The sequence below is a fragment of the Pipistrellus kuhlii genome, unplaced genomic scaffold, assembly GCF_014108245.1.
Source record: "Pipistrellus kuhlii isolate mPipKuh1 unplaced genomic scaffold, mPipKuh1.p scaffold_m20_p_56, whole genome shotgun sequence".
Taxonomy (NCBI): domain Eukaryota; kingdom Metazoa; phylum Chordata; class Mammalia; order Chiroptera; family Vespertilionidae; genus Pipistrellus; species Pipistrellus kuhlii.
In genome coordinates, this window is record NW_023425558.1 from 949,507 (window position 1) to 973,099 (window position 23,593).

The 23,593-nt window shown below is 60.4% G+C and overlaps 4 protein-coding genes across 16 annotated transcripts in view; 3 read left to right on the forward strand and 1 right to left on the reverse strand.

Moving 5' to 3' along the window:
* Positions 1–4,572, forward strand: part of CUNH11orf80 (chromosome unknown C11orf80 homolog) — a 37,369-nt gene extending 32,797 nt beyond the window's left edge. The window contains exons 14-16 of the mRNA XM_036416750.2: positions 3,022–3,100; positions 4,151–4,341; positions 4,417–4,572. Coding sequence (XP_036272643.1) covers positions 3,022–3,100; positions 4,151–4,341; positions 4,417–4,476 — 330 coding nt within the window. The 3' untranslated portion in view covers positions 4,477–4,572. The remainder of the gene's footprint in view (positions 1–3,021; positions 3,101–4,150; positions 4,342–4,416) is intronic.
* Positions 4,573–4,619: 47 nt separating this feature from the next.
* RCE1 (Ras converting CAAX endopeptidase 1) lies at positions 4,620–7,532 on the forward strand. 6 transcript variants are annotated; one of them, XM_036416760.2, is made up of 8 exons: positions 4,621–4,856; positions 4,984–5,086; positions 5,185–5,264; positions 5,496–5,574; positions 5,992–6,159; positions 6,285–6,356; positions 6,579–6,641; positions 6,908–7,532. In XM_036416760.2, the coding sequence occupies exons 3-8, from the start codon at positions 5,205–5,207 to the stop codon at positions 7,141–7,143; spliced, it is 678 nt and encodes a 225-aa protein (XP_036272653.1). In that variant the 5' UTR covers positions 4,621–4,856; positions 4,984–5,086; positions 5,185–5,204; the 3' UTR covers positions 7,144–7,532. The 6 variants fall into 6 exon arrangements, with proteins under 6 accessions (XP_036272654.1, XP_036272653.1, XP_036272649.1 ...); XM_036416756.2 differs by having other exon boundaries at positions 4,646–4,856; positions 5,181–5,264; XM_036416761.2 differs by lacking the exon at positions 4,984–5,086 and having other exon boundaries at positions 4,620–4,856; positions 5,181–5,264.
* A 1,400-nt stretch (positions 7,533–8,932) lies between these two features.
* PC (pyruvate carboxylase) overlaps positions 8,933–23,593 on the reverse strand; it is a 58,147-nt gene continuing 43,486 nt past the window's right edge. For 7 of the 8 annotated variants that reach the window (XM_036416719.2, XM_036416725.2, XM_036416723.2 and 4 more), the window contains 13 exons: positions 23,181–23,343; positions 21,597–21,779; positions 13,422–13,566; positions 13,013–13,102; positions 12,711–12,932; positions 12,156–12,312; positions 11,436–11,676; positions 11,060–11,309; positions 10,603–10,847; positions 10,341–10,520; positions 10,018–10,266; positions 9,637–9,777; positions 8,933–9,562 (listed from right to left, as the gene is read on the reverse strand). In XM_036416719.2, coding sequence (XP_036272612.1) covers positions 9,314–9,562; positions 9,637–9,777; positions 10,018–10,266; positions 10,341–10,520; positions 10,603–10,847; positions 11,060–11,309; positions 11,436–11,676; positions 12,156–12,312; positions 12,711–12,932; positions 13,013–13,102; positions 13,422–13,566; positions 21,597–21,779; positions 23,181–23,343 — 2,515 coding nt within the window. In that variant the 3' untranslated portion in view covers positions 8,933–9,313. The remainder of the gene's footprint in view (positions 9,563–9,636; positions 9,778–10,017; positions 10,267–10,340; positions 10,521–10,602; positions 10,848–11,059; positions 11,310–11,435; positions 11,677–12,155; positions 12,313–12,710; positions 12,933–13,012; positions 13,103–13,421; positions 13,567–21,596; positions 21,780–23,180; positions 23,344–23,593) is intronic. The other variant, XM_036416727.2, reaches the window with a different exon arrangement.
* Positions 15,761–18,591, forward strand: LRFN4 (leucine rich repeat and fibronectin type III domain containing 4). Its single transcript, XM_036416748.2, has 2 exons — positions 15,761–17,133; positions 17,762–18,591. The coding sequence occupies exons 1-2, from the start codon at positions 15,785–15,787 to the stop codon at positions 18,321–18,323; spliced, it is 1,911 nt and encodes a 636-aa protein (XP_036272641.1). The 5' UTR covers positions 15,761–15,784; the 3' UTR covers positions 18,324–18,591.

The following is a 23,593-nucleotide window of genomic DNA, read 5'->3' on the forward strand; positions in this document are numbered from 1 at the left end:
CCCTGACCAGTGCCTGCAACCTAGGTACATGCCCTTGACTGGAATCAAACCTGGGATCCTTCAGTCTGCAGGCCAACTCTATTCACTGAACCAAACTGGCTAGGGCTAGTGATAACATTTTAATGGCACTTGAGTGGCACCCAGTGGCTTAGCTAAAAATTACAAGATCAATGATAATAGGTCAAATTCTTTTACCTTTAGACCAACCAGTCCCTCTCTCCCTCCGTTTCCATTTATAACTGTTAAAATAGAAGTGCTGACCTCTGGAGTGGTAAAGAATAACATTATCTATGGCCATTATATAGCGTATGGAGGAAGAAATGAAAGGATATATTTTTAGAGTTTTCTAGAATATATGCCGGGAAAGGTTATGCCAGGAATGGAGATTTTCAGCTTGGGTATTAAAACAGCAGACAGTGGGCTGTGAAGCAGTCAGGGAGACAGTGCTCCAGCCTTCGTGTTGCAGATGTACGTAGGAACTGAAAACTTAAACTGAAGCAGGATCAATAACAGGAGCACAGCTTTCTAAGGAAAAGTATTGTAATTTGGGTGGGGTGAGGGGAGAGCAAAACTAAGTGTCTCACAGTGTTAAATCCAAGGAGGCGTGTCCCAGGATAGCCAGGTCTGTCTGATCTGGGGAACCTGATGATGAGCCTCAGTGCTTTAATCTGAATGTGGGTATTTCCTTGTAGACCAATATCAAGATAGGAGGTTTATCTATTATATGAGATTTTCTAGGCTAGAGGGAAATAAAAGAATAAACTTCCTCTCAAGAAAAAATGTGGGGGATGGAGACTAGCTGAAAGGGGGAAATATTTGGAAAATTTCCTAATGCTATTTCTTTTTTCACACCTTTGGGGCTACCATTACCCCTTCTATGTTCCCTGGGATGTAATTACTTAGAAATGGAAACTTATTTTAGTAAACAGTATGATAGAGTATTTATTTTTATTACATTATAATTCATGTACCACACATTTTACCATTTTAAATTGTACAATTCAGTGGTTTTAAGTATATTTACTATTTGTGCAACCGTCCCCACTAAATTCAAGACTATCTCCATGCCTAAAAGAAAACCTGTACCTAATTTGCAGCTAGTACCAAATTCTCCTACTCCCTTTTCTTGGTAACCACTATTCTACTTTCCATCTCTATGGCTTTATCTATACTGGGAATTTTATATAAATTGAACATATAGTACCGTAAGTGATCTTTTGTATCTGACTTATTTCATTTAGCATAATGCTTTCAAGATTCATCCATGTTATAACATGCAAAACAGTACTTCATTCCTTTATATGGTTGGACTAGAGGTCCAATGCATGGATTCTTGCACCAGTGGGGTCCTTCGACCTGGATTTGTCCAAGGCGTGTCCAGCCCCTCTCGCCCAGTCTCGATTGGCTGGATCCCAGCAGCAAGCTAACCTACCCATCAGAGCGTCTGCTCCCTAGTGGTCAGTGCATTTCAGGCTACTGGTGAAACAGTCAAACGATCTCTTAGGCTTTTATATATATAGATACTATTTCATTATATGGATGTACAATGTATCCCGTATCTGCAGGGGATACATTCAAAGACTCCCAGTGGATGCATGAAACCAGGAATAAAACCGAGCCCTATATATATTATGTTTTTCTCTATGCATGCATACCTTTTCATTTAAATGAATTAACATTTTTACACAAGCACTGTGATACACCAACAGTCAATCTGATAACCGAGATGGCCACTAACAGACAGGGCGTGTGTATAGTGTGGATACGCTGGACAAAGGGAGGGTTCATGTCCTAAGTGGGATGGAGTGGGACAGCATGAGATTTCATCACACTACTCAGAGTGGTGTGCAATTTAAAATTTATGAATTGCTTATTTATGGAATTTTCCATTTAACATTTTTGGACTGAGATTGACCATGCGTTACTGAAACCACAGAAAATGAAGCCGTGGATAAGTGCCACATTTTATTCCTCCCTTTATCAGTTGGTGGACATTTGTGTTTCCACTTTTTGGCTATTGTGAATAATGCTATGAACATTTTTTGTGTGCATGTTTGTAATTCTTTTGGGTATATATCTAGTAAAATTGCTGGGTCATAACTCTATATTTAACTTTTTGAGGAACTTCCAAACTATAGTATTTTCCAAACCAGCTGCATCATTTTACTCTCCCACCAATATTATATAATGGTTACAATTTTCCCATATCCTCCCCAATACTTGTTATCGTCTCCTATTATCATCATGATGATAATGGGTGTAAAGTAGTATCTAATAGTGGTTTTGATTTGCATGTCTGTAATGACTAATGATGTTAATCATCTTTCATGTGCATATTGGGCATATGTCCCTCTTTGGAGAAATGTCGTTCAATTCCTTTGTTAAACCATTTTTTAATTGGATTATAATATTATTTTATTGCTGAGTTATATGAGTTCTTTATTCTTGATACAAATACTTTATCAGATATGATTTGCAAATATTTTTTCCATTCTTGTGTTGACTTTGCATTTTCTGTAATGTCTTTTAAAGCACAAAAATTTTAAACTTTGAAGAGGTTATCTATTTTCATACACTTGTATTCTTGAAAAACAAGGAGCTAGAATTGGGTTCTGATCTTAGTGTCTTTGTTCCTCTGTCCAAATTGAACCAAATGTGGCAGGGCTTTGAAAGGCTACTGAGGACTATAAAACCTGCCCTGTGGCCAGTCATATTTGAGCATTTACCCTGTGCAAGGTAGTATGCTAGATATAAAGAGATGTAAGCATGATAAACCTTACCTTTCAAAGAGTTTGTGACAGAGAAAAATGGCCATCGACATATAAAACAATGAACCGGGGCATGCAGTAGATACTGCAGAGTCTGAGGGGGCAGACAGTAGTGAGTGACCAGAGTCAGAGGAGGAGGGAATGTTGGGTAAGCTGCAAAGGCTCTAGCAAAAGGAACCGTGGAAGTTGGAGGCTGGGAAGGAGGATTCACAGGTGCCTTCTGCAAAACTGACTTAGGACTTCTAATTTTAAGCACCCGCACCCAGAGAAAAACGATCCAGAGGAGAGCGCAGAGGATGCACAGGAGAACAGCAGCCTGGAGCTCCATGCAGGTAAGCTTCAGCTTTTCAGTCAGCTCTGCATCAAAGCTGGGACGTAAAAAGCATCACTTACAGGCTTTCAAACTGCACCTTTCCCCGGAGCAGTCTGGCTGGGATGTGGTTGGCTCTCACCACTACTGTGGGTGTTCTGGGGCAGGAGGAGGCATTGCATCGCAAAAGCTGATATGATAGGACTAGAAAGTTCTCAGTTTGTGTAGTTAGATGTGCATGATGGGATGGGGCCCTGAATCCAGTGTGTTCATTCTTTTGATTTTTAGAATTGATGCTCACTCCTTCGTTTTGGTTACCAATCTGTTTGGGGCTCTGGAGGCTGCTCCTGGGTTGTGGGGAGGCGTCAGTGTATGTGATGTGGTGGTGATCATACTGCAGGGCCAGGGATGTAAAATGTAAATAACCACACACTGGAAATAACCAGACACTGGTGCCTGAGCCTGTATGGTGCAGGTGCAGGCACTGTTCTGAATTTTTAAAATGTATAAATGCTCTTCTCAAAATAATACTGAGGTATAGGTACTATTATTTTCTCATGTTACAGATGAGGAAATCGAGGCCCAGGTGTTAATAAACCTACCTGAGGTCACACAGTAAATGGCAGAGCCAGAAATCAAACCCAGGCAACCTGGCGCATCTGTCTCTGATGGGGATGCGTTGTCGGACAAACAGTGAATCAATCAATAGCAAGGCTGCCTATTGGCACCGCCCAATTCGCTGAGAAGTGAGGTCAGGTTTGGGGCAGGGCAACCAGAGCCTGGCAGGGAGGGAGGAGCTGGGAAGAATCTGTGCAGTGATTAAGTGGACCAGTCCCAAGTGAGGGCTTGGTACAATCCACATGCCCCTGTTCAGGCTTAGCGGAGCCGGACAGAGACGTGATGCCATTCTGCAGCCTCAGCCTGTGCCTCAAGGCCCGGGGCTGTGCGTTTGGATCAGGACGGTTCTGAGGCGGGAGAGCAGGTGAGCCGGCCCCGGCTCCCTCTCCTTCCCGGGTTTCCCTGAGGGTCTGGCCCGGCACAGGCCCAGGGCTGAGTGTGCGTTCTCTCCTAGGGACCAGCGGGCTAGCGGCCAGCAAGAAGCTTAAGGGCAGCCTCCCCCCGGCCGTGGAGGGAACACGGGCTTTCCGCTCGGCCGGGGCCCCGAGTCCGTCCGAGCCTCCTCTGCGCCGTGGGGAGCCCCCCGCGGCCTCCGAGACTCCAAGCGGAAGCAGGGCGGGCCCCGGGAACGGGAACTGCCCGGAGGTCATGAGGGCTGCGCGGGGAGGACCGGGACCCGCCGCCGCCCAGGCGCCCTCCCCCCGGGCCCCTCCCCCCCAGGACGCGCTGTGGCTGCAGGAAGTCTCCAATCTGGCCGAGTGGCTGCGGCCCGGCCCCTGAGCCCGCCTCCCGCCTCCGCACCGCCGGGAAGCTGGGCGGACACGCGTGGTCTGTGGTTCAATAAACCTGCACCCGAGCCCCGTCTGTTTCCTGCGGGGGGGCGGCCGCGCGCCGCGCTGTCCGATGACGTCGCGGGGCCTCCCGCAGGCGCGGCCGGACGGCGCTGCGTCACTGGTGCGCGCCGGGCCGGGCGCGATGGCGGCGCTGGGCGGGGACGGGCTGCGTCTGCTGTCGGTGTCGCGACCCGAGCGGCAGCCCGAGTCGGCGGCTCTGGGGGGCCCGGGCCCCGGGCTGTGCTGCTGGGTGTCCGTGTTCTCCTGCCTCAGCCTCGCCTGCTCCTACGTGGGCAGCCTCTACGTCTGGAAGAGCGAGCTGCCCAGGTGCGGGGCTGCGCGCGCGGACCGCGCCTCCGCGAGGCGGGCTGCGGGCGGAGCCTGGACGAGCTGCGGGCGGGGCTGCGCCGTCGGGGGGCGACTTGGGCCCCTGAACTTAATGCCCCCTCCGTAGGGACCACCCTGCCGTCATCAAGCGGCGCTTCACCAGTGTCCTAGTGGTGTCCAGTCTCTCGCCCCTCTGCGTGCTACTCTGGAGGGAACTCACAGGCATCCAGGTGCAAAGGAGGCGGGGCAGAGGGCAACAGGGGAGAGAGCTCCGGGGTCTTTGGGGGAGGGAGCGAGACTGATGCTTCCTTTCCTGTGGCTCAGCCAGGCACATCCCTGCTCACGCTGATGGGCTTCAGGCTGGAGGGCATTTTCCCGGCAGCGCTGCTGCCCCTGCTGCTGACCATGGTGAGTCCTCCACTATCTTTGCTCCTCTGTCTGTGTGTGACCTTTTTTACTCACCCTGCTTGTCCAGTTTGTGCCTAATGGGAGACGGGAATTGTGAGATGGCTCGAGGTCCTCGGGTATGCGTTGGTGGGGAAACCCCTGCTGAGAATAGGAAACTTGAGGCCTTCTCTGGGCAAAAGCAGCGGATTGTAGTTGAAGTCTTTCATTTGATTGCTGTTTTTGTGTCTCCAGATCCTTTTTCTGGGCCCACTGATGCAGCTCTCAATGGATTGCCCCTGTGACCTGGCAGATGGGTTAAAGGTTGTCTTAGGTGAGTGAGTCCTTAGGGCTAAGGGAAGCAAGCAGGCAGTCCAGGACCTGAACATGAGATGTGCGATGTTTTTATTTCCTCATCAGTAAGACGGGAACATAGAGCAGGTGTCCTCTCATAGTTGATTCCTGATGTCTAGGGATCCTCCCAGGGACCCTAAAAGTGTATTTGGTGTGGACTAGAGAGCATTTCTGTTTTCCCTAACCTTTGGCTTCTCCAAGCCAGAGCTAGTCTTGGGCAGATTTTATGTTTCCAGATATCCTACCTCAGCCTTCCCATTGTCTTCTTGAGACATTGTCTTATGCTGATAAACACAGTGTGAATGCCTAACCGGAGTTTGGTCAGAAGATTGTGGGAGGCCTCTAGGGTCTCTTCAATAGCTAGCCGCTCATTGCTTGTCTTGAATCCCCTCCCTAGCCCCTCGCTCCTGGGCCCGCTGCCTCATGGACATGCGTTGGCTTCGGAACCAAGTGATTGCGCCCCTTACAGAGGAGCTGGTGTTCCGGGCCTGCATGCTGCCCATGTTAGCGCCGTGTACAGGCCTGGGCCCAGCCGTGTTCACCTGCCCACTGTTTTTTGGAGTTGGTGAGTGTGCAACCTGATCCACTGACATGTTCCTAGCATGAGAGCTGAGAATGGGGCTTGGGGCAACGGTGAGGCACAGAGGGCAGGCTGAGAACATTGTGATGTGGTTCTTGCCTTCTTCCCAGCCCATTTTCACCACATTTTTGAGCAGCTTCGATTCCGTCAGAGCAGTGTGGGGAGCATCTTCTTGTCTGCAGGTGAGTCCTATAGAGTGTGCGTCGGGTAATTAGCCATATGAGAGAATTGGGAACAGAGGGCTATCATATCGGAGGGCAGGATTTGGGGTGTAGAGGACAGCTAGAGGTGCTGGGGCAGGGAGTCACTGCCCAGCTGGGAGGGGGTATCGCTGGCTGACGGGTGTACAGTGCTGGGGCAGGAAGGGCATGCCAGTGTGTCACTCATGGCCTCCCTGTCTCCAGCGTTCCAGTTCTCCTACACAGCTGTCTTCGGTGCCTACACTGCCTTCCTCTTCATCCGGACAGGTTGGTCCTCGTCCCCCACGATGCCCAGGTGTTCGGGGCCTATAGTAGGTGGGAGACTGGGAAAACTGTGTTTTATGAGCAACTTTTTTTTTTTAACCATAGTCCTTGAGACAGGCTAAGGCAGGGCCCTCAGCCTGGTGAGGTGTGAGGTGGGAGCAGGCAGAGGCCATGTGTGTGGGCAGACGGGGACATTGACCAGGGGATGAGGGCAATTACCCAAAGATGTGGTGGGGCTCCTCCAGAGCTGTGCTCTCTCTCCTCCCCAGGACACCTGATTGGGCCGGTTCTCTGCCACTCCTTCTGCAATTACATGGGTTTCCCCGCTGTGTGCGCAGCCCTGGAGCACCCACAGAGGCGGCCCCTGCTGGCGGGCTATGCCCTGGGCGTAGGACTCTTCCTGCTGCTACTCCAGCCCCTTACGGACCCAAAGCTCTACGGCAGTCTGCCCCTGTGCGCGCTTTTGGAGCAGGCAGGGGACTCAGAGGCTCCCCTGTGCTCCTGACCCATGCTTCTGTGCACCTATGAACTCTCATGGCTCCTCAGTCCTCCCCACCAAGGGGTCCTGCAGGGGAGGAGCTGGCCGGGGTCCCGAGATCTCAGGAATTTTTGTAGGGGATCGAAGCCAGAGCTAGTTAAATCCCAGGGACCAAGAGAAAGGAGCAGATGGCCAAAGGGTGCGGCCCCTCTGGAAAGGGGAGTGAGGAGCAGGCCCAGGAGCTGTGCACTCCCGCACTGTGGACTGCTGCTTCTCTCAGCTCCTGTCCCTGAAAAGCTGCTGAGGGAGAGACTTTCCAGAACCCCTTCTCCCCGCAACTTCTTCCCAGGGTTTTCTCACTGTCTTTTTGCATCAGGACTTTGTATTGGGATATTAAAGAGATTTAACTTGGGTAACATGGCCTTGGACCTTTGGGAATTGGTCTGTTTGGAGTCTTGGTAGGGACAGTTCCCTGCAGGAGGGGACAGGATGGGGGCCCCTGTCTGACTTGAAGGAGCCAGGCCCCAGGTCCTAGCAGAGGTGGATCTGGGACTGGAGGTACCAGTGTGGGCCTGTGACCTGGCCACCAGAAAGGGGGACCCCGCACCCTGACCCGTGAGAGCGCCTCCAGCTTTTGTCACCTCCACCAGGATCTTCCCAAAGTTTATCCGCCTCGATTATGTGAGAACAAATAGACCTGAAGCGTTGAAGGACCAGCTCAGAGGACATGGAAGTAGAGGCTGTTCTAGTTGTCTCCCCCTTGGACCTCTGCCACCATGCTGCCTGCCTGTCCCTGGAGGAACCCGGAACAAAGGCCTTGAGGAGAGCACTGTAATCCGAGGTCCTTAGAGCCTGTTCTCTGCTCTTCCTCTTGTTTTTAGAATGGCTTTCCGGTCCCATTCTCCAAGGCTGGTGGTTGAAGGACAGGAATCGGTGTGCAGTCACTGCTCATGGCGCCCTTAGGCTGGCTGTGGCTGACACCTACCTTGCGGACAGCTCTGTGCAGCAGCTGTTGGAGGCAGAAGAAGTGAGCAAACCTGTTCACAGGGTACCTTTGGAGTCTTGGAGACCAAAGAGGAGGAAGCCCAGGCCCATGCCAAAGGTTAGATTATAATGCCCTGGGAGCACTTGGCTGGCAGGGTGCAGGGTCCTGGCAGTCAGGGTATCTAGGTTCTGCCCTACCTCATACTCTTGTTTCTGCTCAGGAACTGTCCCCCACCCCCACCATCCTCCTCTCCCTATGCAGTGGCAGCAGTGCAGTGGCACAGGCAGGGTTACGGTTTCACCCTGCTGGTGGGGAACAGGCTCAGGATCGCGTTCTCCTGAGAACTAATAATGGGGGATGGGCAGGATTAAATCCCGAGAATCTCCATCGAGTGCCCCCAGCCTCCCACTAAAATCCTCATACCCACAGGCTCCTATACTGAGGGTCTCACCTGCATCCAGTCCTAAAAGAATGGGGTATGAGGTGGGCCCAGGGTTTAGAATGTAATGCAGGTTGGTTGGGAAGCAAGTTCACTGGCAGCTTAGGTTTGAGCCCTCTGCCTCTTACTGGCTGTGGGGTCCTTCCCATGACTCCATCTGTGTCCATAAAATGGGTGAAAGTTGATTACCTGACCCACTTCTTCCACCCTCTCCAAGATCTCAGTAGTTTTGGGGGGTGTATACAGTAGGTACTCAGTAGTAGCTTAAATGAAGGCCACTGTTATCCTCACTCTCTCAAGGAAGAATATACAACTGGCCTGGGGAGAGTCAAGGGGCAGCTGTGCCCTCTGAGTGGCATGTGGGGTGGGCTGCAAAGGACCCACGATGGAGAGCAGGTGAGAGTTTTATTGAGCAAAGTTCTCAGGACCTGGGGCCAGAACCCCTTTCCAAGGTAGGACCCCTACACCTGCTCTCCTGGATCCCAGGCCCACCTGTGCCGCCACCTCTAGTCTCCAGCAAGGGTAGGACCCTCATTTGGCAAGAGATGAATAAGTGAGCTGCTGTCCACCACCAGGGAGAAGACAGATGGCTGGAGGAAGGGTGGCCACCGCAGTCATGGTCTCCCGCCGGGAGCAGCGAGGCGGGAGCTCCAGGGCCAAGCCTTCCTGCACTCAGGCACTGGCTGGCTGGGCCTGCCCTGGCAGCACAGCGTCCATAGAAGGCTTGGGGGGGGGGGGGGGGGGGGAGATGGCCAGGTTGCAAGTCAGCAACATCACTCAATTTCCAGGATAAGGTCATCCCCTTCCAGTGTCATGTCTGAGGTCACATGGACCTTGCGGACTGTGCCTTCAATGGGAGAGGTCACCACAGTCTCCATCTTCATGGCGCTGAGCACACACAGGGGCTGGCCTTTGGCCACCTTGTCTCCTGCTGCCACCTTGATGTCGATTATCTTCCCAGGCATGGGTGCCCCGATCTGGCCCTTCACATCCTTCAGGGCCTTGGGGTGGAAGTGCATCTCCTGCAGGCGGCAGAGGAGACGTGAACTCCAGGCCCTGCCCGTCCCCACCACCAAGCTGGCACAGGGGGCCTTACCTTCATGGCCACGGTGTCCTTGACCAGAATGGACCGCAGCTGCCCGTTGAGCTCAAAGAAGACCTGCCTCTGGCCGGCCCAGTTCAGGTCACTTACGGCCAGGGCCTTGATGTGCAGTGTCTTGCCCCTCTCCAGCTCCACCTGCAGGGAGGGTGTGGGAGCCACGCTGAAGGGGCAAGTGTGGGGAGAGTAGCCCGGTACACAGCCTAGGCAAGCCCCCACCTGCGTTCCCTCCTTCCTGACAAAGGCCTAGCGCCCTGGTCTCTAAGGGGACTGTGTACCATGGCACTCACGGCCCAGTGAGAGCCAGGCCAGTCGGGGGCAGCAGGGTGGAGGGCAGGGCTCCGAGTCTGGAGTGTACGAGGTGCCAGAGCCACTGACCTCAAACTCCTCTGCGATTCTGGGGCCCTGCAGGAAGAGGCGGGTGTTGAGGCTGTCCACAGGCCCGAAGGTGGAAGTGAAGTCCTTGAAGGTATTGAAGACATCGGGGTACATGGCCGCCGAGAGCACGTCCTCGGGGGTCACCTCGTCCCCGTGCCGCTCTGCCAGTTCCTTCTCCAGCGCCCGCAGATCCAGGGGCGGGAGAGAGGCTCCAGGCCGCCCCTCCACCCTCGGCAGGTCCTTTAGCACCTGGGAGCACAGCAGAGGATCAGACCTGGTTCTCGAACCCACTCCCACCTCCCGCGGTGCTGGGCCTTCCCTACCTTGGAGCGGAGGGGCTCAGGGAACCCCCCGTAGGGCACGCCGATGTAGCCCTGCAGGAACTCCACCACAGAGCGCGGGAAGGACAGCTCTTCCGCTTGGGCCTCGGCATCTGCCCGGCTTAGCCCGTTCTGCACCATGAACTGGGCGAGATCCCCCACGATTTTGGAGGAGGGTGTCACCTGAGGAGACAGGCCCTTGGCTCAGAATGCCAGGCACCTTACGGAAGCCCAGAAGCACAGGTAAGGACACGGCTTGGCTTACCTTGATGAGGTCACCTAGCATCTGGTTGGCCTCCACGTAGGCCTTCTTGACTTCCTTGAACTTGGAGCCAAGCCCCATGCTGTGTGCCTGGAAGTGCAGGTTGGTGTACTGACCCCCTGGAATCTCATTCTCATACACATCCGAGTTGCCAGACTTCATGGTAGCCGTGCAGTCAAAGGCCGCATACAGTCCCCGGGCCCCCTCCCAGTACTCACTGTAGTCAAACACGCGCTCCAGGGGTACCCCTGCAGGGAGCCAGAGGCAGGGAGGGGTTGGAAATGTGCTAAACTCCCAGGTGCCCCTCCCAGGACCCCAGGACCAGCCCAGGTCCATTCAGAATGGAGTGATGGACAGCAAGGCCAGGCAAGAGCATGTGGAGTCTAGGACAGGTCAGACTACCGGGGCTGGGGGAGGCTATGGCTTTGAGGGGAACGGCCACGGGCTGTGCTGTTCTTACCTGTGTCCAGGGGAGTCCCTCGGGTACAGGCCACCAGAGCCCCCATACTGGGCTGTGAAGTCATCCCTGACATGGAATCGGACGCCACGTCCACCACATCAGCCCCAGCCTGGGCGCAGGCCAGCATGGCTGCCACACCTGCCCCTGACGTGTCGTGGGTGTGGATATGCAGCGGGAGGTCAGGGAAGCGGTCCCGGAGAGAGCCGACCAGCATGGTGCAGGCCGAGGGCTTCAGCAGTCCTGCCATGTCCTGGGGAAAGAGCAGGAAATGATGGTAAGAAGTGGGCACCATGTGTGCATGGTGGTGGTGGGGGTTGTTGGGAAACAGAGCAAGGAGGTAGGGGAGATGGGAAACTGGGGAGACTGCTGTAGGTACCTTAATGCACAGTATGTGGGTGCCAGCTCGCACCAGCTCTTCAGCCAAATCCATGTAATACTGCAGCGAGTACTTGGTGCGGCTGGGGTCAGCCACGTCACCAGTGTAAGAGATGGCGGCTTCTACCACACCACCGGCACTGCCCACTGCCTCCATGCCCAGCAACAGATTGGGCAGGTAGTTGAGGGAGTCAAAGACCCGGAAGACATCCATGCCATTCTCCTTGGCCACCTCACAGAACCTGAGTGCGTGGAAGAGCCCGGGGTTAGCCACATCCTGCTTTCCCTCCCCCCCTCCCATCTTTGGTTCCTGGCCCGGTGTGGGTCCTAGGGAATGAGCTGGGCCTGGCAGAGGGCATGGTCCCCACAGAATAGGGGTGGGCACCACACTGGACAAGGCCTCCAGGGCAGCGTGGCGCCCAGGTCAAAGGGATTAGCGGGGATTCTCTGCAAAGGAGTGGCAGGCGGAGGGAGAGAGCACTGAACAGCCCCAGCTCTACACCACCTGCCGGCTGGGCACCTCCCTGTGCCACGATCTAGAAGCCGGCCCAGGTCCCCGGCTACAGTTCTGCATGGCACACATTTCCAAACCGCAGGCCTTACTGGCACAGCTGCTGGGAACCTTGGTTCTGAGCCCGCTGTGGGGCGTGCAGGCCGTTGAGCCGTTGCTGTGTGGCCTGGCACGGGCTGGGCCATGCCAGGCCACCCCCCCCAGGCTCACTTGAAGACCACGTTGTCCGGGTAGTTGGTGTAGCCCACGGCGTTGGCCCCCCGCAGCAGCATCTGGAACGGGATGTTGGGGATGAGCTCCCGGAGCTCCTGCAGCCGCCGCCAAGGGCACTCGTACAGGAAGCGCATGGCAACATCGAACGTGGCTCCTGCAAAGGGACCAACAGCCCCAGGTCAGCCCATGTCCTGGGGACCCCCCACACCTTGCAGCTCTGCTGCTCCGGCCCCAATGCCAGCCCCTACCTCAGGGTCCCTCCTGTTCCCACCAAGACCCTCAGACTCTCCTTCGTGATCTCAGGGTCGTTCAGGCTCTGTCCTTCCTCTGACAGCCCCTCCCCAGTTCTCTGCTGTCACTAACTTGTCCCCACCGCTCTGACCTCAGCCTGGCGGGAGCGGGCACCATCACTGTCTGCTGCGCGCGCGCGCACACACACGCACACACACTGTGCAGTTCTCACTGGTTCCCTCAATGTCAGTGTTTCTAGCTTCTCTCGAGTGTCTCCAATGGCTTGACTCCTGTCAGGTTCTGTGCCATATTCCAGCCTACCTCCCCAGTTCTCTATGCTGAAGAGCTTGTTGAAGTTGTGGGCAACATAGGGGGAGATCTTCTTGAGGTCATGGGTTCGCACACGAGTGGCCAGCAGGGACTGGTGGGCATCCCTGAAGGTTGTGTCCATCAGCAGCAACCCCTGGTGGTTCCGCACGGCTCGAGCAAAGCCCTCGGGCCCCTCTCGCAGCAGGATATCTCTGAAACCGGCCGGGGGCGGGCCTAGGGCAGACCAGGCATTAGTACCCATCCTGCAGGTGGCATCCTGTCTCCCATAAATTGGCAGAATTGAATTCACTTACCTATGGGCACCACAGGGACAATGGGGTCGGTGGGGCTGGGGTCGGCCTTAACGGGGATTGGCGTGGTCGGGCCATTCACCATGACATGTCCTGTAGAGAGTGGACAATGGGTCAGGGCAGGTTGGGCAGTGAGTTGAGAGCAGGAGTGAGTAGGTGGGATTGGGGTGGAGAGATTCCTCCAGCTGGCCCCTGTCCTCTCCACAGCCAGGCCCTGCTGGGCCCAGGCAGTGAGGACATATTGAGGACCATGCAGACAGAAAAGGGGAGGGGGTGCCTGTAAGAGCCTGAGCAAGGAGGTTGGGCAGGAAGGCAAAGGAAAGGAGGACCAGGCTGAGGGCAGGAGGCCGTGAGCAAGGCCTCAGGGGAGGGGAGGGGAGCAGGGCAGGGCAGGGCAGTCTTGGGGCCGGACCGAGGTAGTACAGCAGCTTCTGGGCCCGGTTCTGTGCGGGCCGCAGCTGGAAGAGCTCCGGGTTCTCGTCAATGAACTGGGTGTCCACGGTGCCTCCCAGGAACTGCTGGTTGTTGAGCACATTCTGCAGGAAGGGGATGTTGGTCTGCAGGACAGAGGTGGGAGGGTGTCACCGTTTGGCATGGGCAGGGAAAGAAGCTGAAGGGGCCACCAAGGCCAGCTTCCCAGTTCCCCAGGATCCCATGCTCCCTGTGGAGTGGCATTTCTCCATCTCCTCACCCCACCCACCTTCCGCAAGGTCCCCTAAGCTGCAGGAGGCCGAGCCCACTTCTCCCTCCTTGTTCACCTCCCACAGCAGGCGGGAGCACTCTCCTGCCCTCCCAGTCAGGCTTCTTGAAAGAGGGTCCTCCCTTCCACACACACCACCTCCCAGTGACATCCACACTGAGGTCCCTTTGTGGTAAATCCAATGGGCAGTCAGCCCTTCTCTGCTAATGGCTCTATTGGACACACTCCTGCGTTTCCAAGACATCTTGCCCTCCTTCTCCCCAGTAGCCACTGGGGCTGCTTTCGCTCCTGCAGGATGGAGTCTTCAGGGCTGTCGCAGAGCCCCATATGGTTCCCTCTCCCCGGACTAACTGCTTAGCCTAGGGGCTGGGGAGCCCCCAGCTTCCAGCCTTTGACAGCCAAGCTTGGAGGGATCCGAATCCGGTCCAGCACCCTGGTCCTTTGTAATGGTCCCCCCAGTCAGGAAAGTCACCCCTTCCCTGGCATCTCCTAGTCCTCAGGCGACCTGGGTCCCCTGCCCCTCCCTCCTGCCAGCCTGCTTCCTAGGGGCTGAGAGGCGGGGGCTCAGAGGGGAAGGCGGGCGGTGGGCCGGCGAGGACCACTGACGCACAGCTTCCAACGGCGAGCCTCCGCCTGCCTGCTGGGACACCGAGCCAGCCGACCAATCGGGCCCGAGGCGGACACCGGTTGGCTCCCGAGCTTGCTGGGCAGGCGGGGAGCCTGGGAAGAGGGAGGGCGGGGAGGGGAGGGCAGGCAACGGGGCGCGGCGCCAGCGCGGAGACCAAGCCCTCTCGGCCCCACCCCGAAGCAGCCCGGCGGGGGCGTCGTCCCAGCCCCCCCTCCGGGCCCGGTGCGTGTTGGGGACCCTCCACGTGACTTGGTGATGCAGAACGGCTGTGACCTTCAGCGTGTATCTGTGAATGCGAGGGTCCCAGCAACAGCGCGGGTTTGCGCCCGGCCTGCCTGTGGGTGCGGGGACGTGGATGTGTGGGCATGTGTGGGTGTGCTGGGGACGGTGCCCAGCGGCATGTAACAAAGACTCCCCTCGCTGTCTCCGGGAGATGGTGAAGGGGCCCGCGAGCTGGCGCTTTGTCTGGCTGGCTGCGGAGTGACGGTTTGCGCAGCAGCAGCAGCGGCGGCGGCGACAGCGGCGGGCGCCCGTGCAGTGAGGATGCCGGGGCGCCAGGGTGTCCGGGGGCGCGCGCGCCTGTGCCGGGGTGAGTGCGCTGCGGCAGGACGGGAGCGCTGTGCGGAGGGCCGGAGCCGGCCTGGGCCTCGGGTGTGACCTGGAGCCACCCGTGGGCGCGTGTCCCCGTGACCTCGGGAGCCGGCCCAGGGTGGGTCCCTGTGCACCCCTCCCTGTCCGCCCTCCACGTGCGTGTCCGCGGCGCGCGCGTGCTCGCCAGCGCGCACTCGCCTGCTGGTCGCCACCGCCACGAGCATAGCCGGGCCGGGGAAAAGGTGCCGGAACGGATTGAGCCGGGCAGGGCCCGAGCGCCATGGGCCGGAGCGCGATCGGTGGGCGGCTGGTCAGCCCCAGGCCTTACCCCCGCGGGAGAGCTGCCTGGAGTCGGGGGCCGGCCGGACCTGCAGGGAGGCCGGCCTCTGCCCCCTGAACTACAGATACCAGGTGAGCACCCCTCCTCGGGACACAGTGTGGGGCTAGCTTGGGAGGGAAGTGCACCTGAGAGGGGTTTTGGGGGTGGCTTCCCTGGTGGGGGAGGAGATGGCGGGGTAGTGGGGGTGCTGACGATTTCAGGGACGCCAAGGAAAGGAAGTTCAGGATCCTCCCTGCTCTCAAGCCCACCTCTGCTCCCTGCCTCAGGCCTCACCTTGCCCCAGAGCCTGTGCTCCCCTTCATGGCCTGGGAGATGCGGCCTGTGCTCTAGGAGGCTGGCCCTGCAGGCCCCAGCCCTCCCTCATCCCGAGGGGCCCCCTGGGCCTTTGACTGACTTCCCCTCCTACCGCCCCCGCCCAGGCCAGGCTCTGGAAGCTGGCTCCTGGGACTGGGCCTAGGCACCTGCACCAGCCCCACCTGTGCCTGGGCCTTGGCCCTTCCCTACAGGGCACTCACCATGGCCCCACCGCTCCTGCTGCTGCTGCTGGCCAGCGGAGCGGCCGCCTGCCCACTGCCCTGCGTCTGCCAGAACCTGTCCGAGTCGCTCAGCACCCTTTGTGCCCACCGAGGCCTGCTGTTCGTGCCGCCCAATGTGGACCGGCGGACGGTGGAGCTGCGGCTGGCCGATAACTTCATCCAGGCTCTGGGGCCACCAGACTTCCGGAACATGACGGGGCTGGTGGACCTGACGCTGTCCCGCAACGCCATCACCCGCATCGGGGCCCGCGCCTTTGGGGACCTGGAGAGCCTGCGCTCCCTGCACCTGGATGGCAACCGGCTGGTGGAGCTGGGCACCGGCAGCCTTCGGGGCCCCGTCAACCTGCAGCACCTCATCCTGAGCGGCAACCAGCTGGGCCGCATCGCACCGGGGGCTTTCGATGACTTCCTGGACAGCCTGGAGGACCTGGACCTGTCCTACAACAACCTGCGGCAGGTGCCCTGGGCCGGCATCGGCGCCATGCCTGCCCTGCACACCCTCAACCTGGACCACAACGTCATAGACGTGCTGCCTCCGGGCGCCTTTGCCCAGCTGAGCCAGCTCTCCCGCCTTGACCTCACCTCCAACCGCCTGGCCACGTTGGCACCCGACCCCCTCTTCTCCCGGGGGCGCGACTCTGAGGCCTCGCCGGCCCCCCTGGTGCTGAGCTTCAGCGGGAACCCCCTGCACTGCAACTGTGAGCTGCTGTGGCTGCGGCGGCTGGCCCGGCCGGACGACCTGGAGACGTGCGCCTCCCCGCCCGGCCTGGCCGGCCGCTACTTCTGGGCAGTGCCCGAGGGCGAGTTCTCCTGCGAGCCGCCCCTCATCGCCCGCCACACGCAGCGCCTCTGGGTGCTGGAGGGCCAGCGGGCCACGCTGCGGTGCCGGGCCCTCGGAGACCCTGCGCCCACCATGCACTGGGTTGGCCCTGACGACCGGCTGGTCGGCAACTCCTCCCGAGCCCGGGCTTTCCCCAACGGGACCCTGGAGATTGGGGTGACGGGCTCTGGGGACGCCGGGGACTACACCTGCATTGCGACCAACCCTGCCGGTGAAGCCACGGCCCACGTGGAGCTCCGGGTGCTGGCCTTGCCTCACGGTGGGAACGGCAGTGCCGAGGGGGGCCGCCCCGGGCCCTCGGACATTGCTGCCTCAGCCCGCACTGCTGCGGAGGGCGAGGGGGCACTAGAGACCGAGCCGACTGTGCAGGTGACAGAGGTGACCGCCACCTCAGGGCTGGTGAGCTGGGGGCCTGGGCGGCCAGCAGACCCCGTGTGGATGTTCCAAATCCAGTACAACAGCAGCGAGGACGAGACCCTCATCTACCGGTGAGAACGCGCTGCGGGCGCCTCGGCCCCACCCTCCAGGCTGGGCCACTCTCGGCTCCTCCTCTGTCCTTGGGGCTTCCACACCCCCCTCCTCAGCGTCTGAGCTGCCTGGGGTCTTGGGCTGGGGGAGGGGAGGGAAGGGGAGTGTCAGGGACCAGGAACAAGTGGGAGGTGGGCAGTGCCCCCCAGATCTCTACCAAGTGGCTGAGCCACAGGAGGCCTCCATGCTGGTGTGTGATTGAGCATGTGGCCAGCCCCACACACGTTATCGCTGGCGATGTGATGTGATTCTCCGCCCTCCTTAGCTGTGCTGGGCCTGTGTGTCAGGGCACACACTATCTGTCCCCCTGCACTGTCTCCAGTGCCACACACACGCATGCATACACACACACACACACACACACACACACACACACACGCATACACATGCGTTCCTGTCTTGGTTTCTCCATCTTCTTGAGTGAACACACAGGCCTTTGTGGTCCCAGGAGAAGAGGGTGCTCAGACCTGGGACCTGGGGCACCAGGGTGGTGGGGGATGGGCGGTGAAGGGGGCTTCGAGGCCATGTGGGGTGGGGCTGGGCCTGGACCCCAAGGCCCTGGCTCTGACCTCCAGACCTTGCCTGCAGGATCGTCCCAGCCTCCAGCCACCACTTCCTGCTGAAGCACCTGATCCCTGGTGCCGACTATGACCTCTGCCTGCTGGCCCTGTCACCTGCCGCTGGGCCTTCTGACCTCACGTCCACCAAGCTGCTGGGCTGCGCCCACTTCTCAACGCTGCCGGCCATGCCCCTGTGCCACGCCCCACAGGCCCACATGCTGGGCGGGACCCTGACTGTGGCCGTGGGCGGTGTCCTCGTGGCTGCCTTACTGGTCTTCACTGTGGCCTTGCTGGTTCGGGGCCGGGGGGCTGGGAATGGCCGCCTCCCCCTGAAGCTCAGCCACGTCCAATCCCAGACCAACGGAGGCCCCAGCCCCACACCCAAGACCCACCCGCCGCGGAGCCCCCCGCCTCGCCCCCAGCGCAGCTGCTCCCTGGACCTGGGAGACACGGGCGGGTGCTACGGTTATGCCAGGCGCCTAGGTGGGGCCTGGGCCCGGCGGAGCCACTCTGTGCACGGAGGACTGCTGGGGGCAGGGTGCCAGGGCATGGGGGGCAGTGCAGAACGGCTGGAAGAGAGCGTGGTGTGATGGGAAGGGCGTCAGCCGGGATGGAGGGTGGGGGCAGGCAGCCACCTGGCCTGGGTGGGTCAGCACTGCCTGGGAATTCCTCCCACCTTCACCCTCGGTACCTCAGGCCCCTGGTGCTTGGCAGGACGGGGGCCCTTTCCCCGGTCCTGGCCTCTGACAGGCGTAGGGGACAGGCCTCTGACAGGTGCTCACAGCCACTGAGGCGGGGCCGCAGCCACCAGGTGGGAGTCTTGTTTTTCTTTATAATAAAATGGTTGGGGACACCTCAGTGCTAGTCTCGGTGTCATCCTGAGGGAGAGGGGCCGTGTGGGCCAGTGGAGGCACAGACAGGACAGGGCTGGGCCTGCCGTCCACAGAGGGGGCCCAAGCAGATGTAGGTGCCTCAGCCTCCTCTTCACCCAGGTCTGACCCCTGGTGACCTGCGGACTGGACGCTGAGCCCTCTGCTGCCGCTGTGAGCATGTGGACAGGCTGTGCCAGCCTCACGGTGGCAGGGATGTTACAGGGCAGTGGCCACAGGAGCAGGAGGGAGATGGCACAGCCCTGCAGGGCAGAGCGACTTGGGCTCGCACATCGCCCCCAGCTCAGTGAGGAAGTCCCTGCGGCTGTGAGTCTTACTCCATCGCCCAGGGTGTGCAGCGCGCCATCCCAAAGGGACTGGGGGCGGGGGGGACCCTCACTGCCCACACCCTCCGGAAGGTTCCCGCCAGTGCGCAGGCCTGAGCCCGCCCCCCGCTGCTCCACTGACGCCCAGGCTCTGCTGGGCCGGGCTGGAGAGCCTGCGTCCCACCTCCCCGGACGCGGTGCCCAGGCCACGCCCTGCTCTAGCCCCAGCTGAAGAGCCGCAGGCCCCGTGGCTGCCTGGGTTCGCTTCCTCCGGCCGGCACAGCCCTGCCTGCCACCCGAACAACGGCTGCTCCCGGGTGTTGGTGGGCGGAACGGTCCGAGCACAGACACCGCAGGCGCCTCGCTGCTCCGCCCGCGCCAGGCCGCCCGAGGCTTCAAGCAGGTGCAGGTGCCCGGCCACCACGGAGGGCGGCTGGTCCCCAGGACCCGCAGTGGTGCCAGGGGTACGTGTCCGTTTTGTGTGAGGCCATGGCGTTCCTGACGAGCAGCCTGCTCAGAGCTGGCACAGTAAGGTGTGTGCACACACGTGTGCAGGCCAAGCTCACGCAGTGGGTTTGCGCAGAGGTGACGCACATGCCTGCCCTCCCAGCCCAGAACACATACCTGGGTGGATCCCCAGAGCGGCCCTGGTTTAAGTAAACAAACAAGGTTCTCAGCAGAGAGAGGGAGCTGAGCCTGCCAGGCCGGGCGGAGACCGGGGCGGCGGAGGCCGCGGCGTGGCAGGAGCCAGAGCCAGGTCTGGTGCACACCAGTGGACCCTGGTGCCCTGGGTCCTGCACTGGCCTCCGCCTTCTCCCGCGGCCCCGCTCCTCCGGCTCCACCTCCAGGGCTGTCGGGTCCTGGGGCTCCAGGCCGAAGGGCAGGTGGTCCTGTGGCTCAGGCAGGTGAGGGGTGGGGCAGCAGGGTCACCCACTGGGGTCACGGTGAGCACTGGCCACCTGGAGCCAGAGGCCGCTCAGGACATCATGCCTGGAAAACCAGGCTCCCTCGGTGAGAAAGTGAGCACCTGATGTCACCAAACGGCCCTGGACCAGGAACCCTGAGGCACCTCACGGAGAAGTGCAGAGCCCCCTCTCCCCCTCTAACCCTCCTCTCTCCCGCTACCCCTCTTCCCCACTACCACCCCTCCCCACTACCCCCCTCCCCACCGCCACCCCCTCTCCCCCTCAAACCCCCTCTCCCCCGCTACCCCACCCCCCTACCACCCACCCCCTCTCCCTGCTACCCCCTCCCCACCGCACCCCCCTCTCCCCCTCAAACCCCCTCTCCCCCACTACCCCCGCTATCCCCCCTCCCCCCCCCCTCCCCCGCTAACCCCCCTCCCCCCGCTACCCCCCCTCTCCTCCGCTACCCCCCTCCCCACCGCTAAACCCCTCCCCTAACCCCCTCTCCCCTCAAACCCCCCTCTCCCCCGCTACCCCCCCTCCCCCCCGCTGCCCCCCCTCCCCGCTACCCACCCCTCCCCCGCTACCCCCTCTCCCCCTCTACCCCCCCTCTCCCCGCTATACCCCCCTCTCCCCACTACCCCCCACCCCACCGCCACCCCCTCTCCCCCTCAAACCCCCCTCTCCCCGCTACCCCTCTTCCCCCGCTGCCCCCTCTCCCCGCTACCCCCCTCCCCACCGCTAAACCCTCTCCCCCGTCTAACCCTCCTCTCCCCCGCTACCCCTCTTCCCCTGCTACCCCCTCTCCCCACTACCCCCCTCCCCACCGCCACCCCCCTCCCCCTCTAACCCCCCTCTCCCCCACTACCCCCGCTATACCCCCCTCTCCCCGCTACCCCCCTCCTCCCGCTACCCCCTCCCCTCCGCTACCCCTCCCCTCCGCTACCCCCCCTCCCTCCGCTACCCCCTCTCCCCCCGTTACTCCCCTCTCCCCCCGCTACCCCCTCTCCCCTGCCCAGCACCCGGGGAACCTGCTCCCTGTCAGTTGAGGAGACGCCAGGCACAGACTCGCTCCCTCCTTCCCTCCACGTGCTTTCCCCAGAGGTGAGAGAAGTGATGCAGGGCTACCCCCGCCCCCACCACCACAGGTGGGGCTGGGAGCAGCTGAGGAGACACAAGGGGCGGCCCAGCCAGCACCTCAGCTCCCCTGCTCCCCTGGGCGCCCTCTGCGGTGAGTGGCCAGCCTTTGGGAGCCCTGGAGGAGGGTGGCGGAGCTGTCTGGGACGCCCTCACAGGGAGACCAGGCGCTTAGATCTGCTCACAGAGCCCTGTCCTGCCGTCTCCGGGGCAGGGCCTGACCTCAAGGACAGACAGCACTTGCCTGTGATTTCAGCTCTAGCTGCAGACTCCGGGAAGGACCCCGACAAGAGGCCGGCGGGCATTTCGGCCCCTGCCCGGCCACCACAGAGGGCCGCCCTGCCCTGTGCTCGCACCTCCGCTGCAGCCTCCCTGCTTGGTGTCCCTGAGGCACCACAGCTGCTCAGAACAGGCTCCGAGCTCCCCGCCCAAACGGGGCCCAGGCTTCCAGAGGGAGGCCAGGTGACACACACACCAGGTGACCTCCCCAGGAGGGGCAGGAGGCTGACTCCCGGGGAGCGGAGGGAGGCAGAGCAGTGCCCGAGCGCCCCCGGAGCGTCCACATGCAGTGACAGGAGGGGCGGGACGCCGGGAACGAGCGGAGGCAGACAGGCCTGCAGCCTCACCTTCACGCCTCGGACTCGGAACTCGGCCAGGGCTCTGCTCATCTTGGTGGCGGCCGTGAGGTGGTCTTTGCCGTGGGCGATGACCTTGACCAGCAGGGAGTCGTAGTGGGGGGAGATGACGGCTCCCTGGAAGGCGGAAGCGTTATCCAGGCGGATGCCCATGCCCTCTCCGCTCCGGAACACCTGCGGGGAGAAGAGCGGGTCAGGAGCCCGAGTGAAGGTGCGGCCGCGGCCCCAGCGGGACAAGATGCCAAGGGACCCCAGCTCTGGGTGCCCAGGTCTGCTTCATTCTGCCGGTGCCCACAGAGGGGAGCAGCGGGAGCGCCCTGGGCCAGAGAGGCCGCCCGGAGACACCCCCAGGGGCTCCAGTCTAATGGACAGGGACCCAGGGTGGGGGACAGGTTTGGGGTGTCTGGAGTAACTGCAGCACACACATGCAGTCCATGATGGGATGGGGGCACCCTGTGAGGTACATGTAAGGAAAAGGAGTGGCAGGAGGAGCCCCACTGCACCCTGCTTCCACTTCTAAGGGACAGGGCCTGTGTTTGATAAAAAGGAACTTAATAAAATATTTAAAGGTGAACACTCAGCTGTGAGCAGGAACTGAGAGCTAAAAATATTCTGTGGTAAACCAGGCTCGGAGGAGCCAGGCCTGGGAAGGGAGGTGGAGGGAGGCAGTGTCCAGGCAGGGCTGCCCTTTCCGGGCCGAGGGCAGAGCAGTCTGGCCAGCGCTCTGGCCCGAGCCTACCAGCTCTATGCGACTTTCAGAACCCAGACCGCGCCCTGCCCTGACCCGGGTGTCAGAATCCCAGCATCTCAGACTCCCCTCGCCCTCCCCGCTGCACCGGAGCAGTCTGAGCTCCTGCTCTGGGGAGGGGAGGCCGGTGGGGAGCCTTAGAGCACCAGGACCCAGAGGAATTCCTAGCCAGCATGGGCGGGGACAGGGGACAGGCTCTGAGCAGGCCAGAGGCTCCTGCCCTCAGCCAGGGAAGGGGGGCCAGAGGGCAGGGGTGAGAGACGGCTTTCTCTGTGAGGAGAAAGAGAAGGCGCAGGAAGCGTCCCTGGAGGAGGTGCAGGTCCAGATTCGGGGTGCCTGCCCGGGCCCTCCTCAACTTCCCACGAAGAGTCTGCCTCTCAGCCTCCTCCCTGCCCTCTGCCACTTCCCCAGAGCTCTCATTTATCCTCCGTGGTCCCCTTGCTCAGCCTGGCCCCAATCCTTCACTGCACCCCGAGTGCTGTCTTGCCAGCCACACCCCTCTGAAGGCAGGCCAGTGGCCAGCAGCACCGCTGTCTTCGGGCTCTTAGCACAGAGGCCAGGACCTGCGCCTCCTTTGGGGGCCCTGCCTTCGGCTCCACCAGCTGCTCTCTCCGTTCTGACGACCCGCCCATTGGCTTACCAGCCTGTGCGCATGGCAGCCCTCCCCAGGGTGCTCCTGCCTGCCTCTCGGACCAGCCTGGCTCCCATGTACTCAGCCAGACTCGGACCAGCCCTCACTCGGTGCCCTCAGAGCAGTCTGGCCACAGTCCTTACACAGGCAGAGACCCGCGGCCGCTCGGTCGGAACGTCAAGAGCGTGGACGCTACCTCGATGCGGCCGGTATCCGGCTGGAAGCTGCGGGCCGGGTCCTCGGTGGTGACGCGGCACTGGATGGCACAGCCGTTGATGCGGATGTTCTCCTGCCGCAGACCCAGGTCGGGCAGACTCCGGCCCTCGGTCACGTGGATCTGGGCGTGGACCAGGTCCACACTGCAGGGAAGGGACACAGCGCCGAGAGGGGAGCATGAGGCAGGGGCTGGACGAGGCGGCTTGCACACACAGACGCAGCCCGCCCAGCTCCTCCAGACACTTCACCAGCCTGGGCAGCTGCTCCTCTGTCTGCCCAGCGCCCTGCCCTGTGCCCGTTACTCTGACATCCTCAATGAGGGGAACGGGCAGCTGGAGGGGCAGCTGAACTCTGCATCCACCTGTGCTTGCACCCCCACACTCCCCTCCTTTC

Excerpts from the sequence above, each read along its gene's own strand:
- LRFN4 (XM_036416748.2), top strand. The coding sequence starts at position 15,785 with ATGGCCCCACCGCTCCTGCTGCTGCTGCTGGCCAGCGGAGCGGCCGCC. Across the intron at positions 17,134-17,761 it reads GACGAGACCCTCATCTACCG|GATCGTCCCAGCCTCCAGCC; the intron begins GTGAGAACGCGC and ends CCTTGCCTGCAG.
- RCE1 (XM_036416756.2), top strand. The coding sequence starts at position 4,672 with ATGGCGGCGCTGGGCGGGGACGGGCTGCGTCTGCTGTCGGTGTCGCGA. Across the intron at positions 6,357-6,578 it reads GAGCATCTTCTTGTCTGCAG|CGTTCCAGTTCTCCTACACA; the intron begins GTGAGTCCTATA and ends CCCTGTCTCCAG. Across the intron at positions 6,642-6,907 it reads CTTCCTCTTCATCCGGACAG|GACACCTGATTGGGCCGGTT; the intron begins GTTGGTCCTCGT and ends TCTCCTCCCCAG.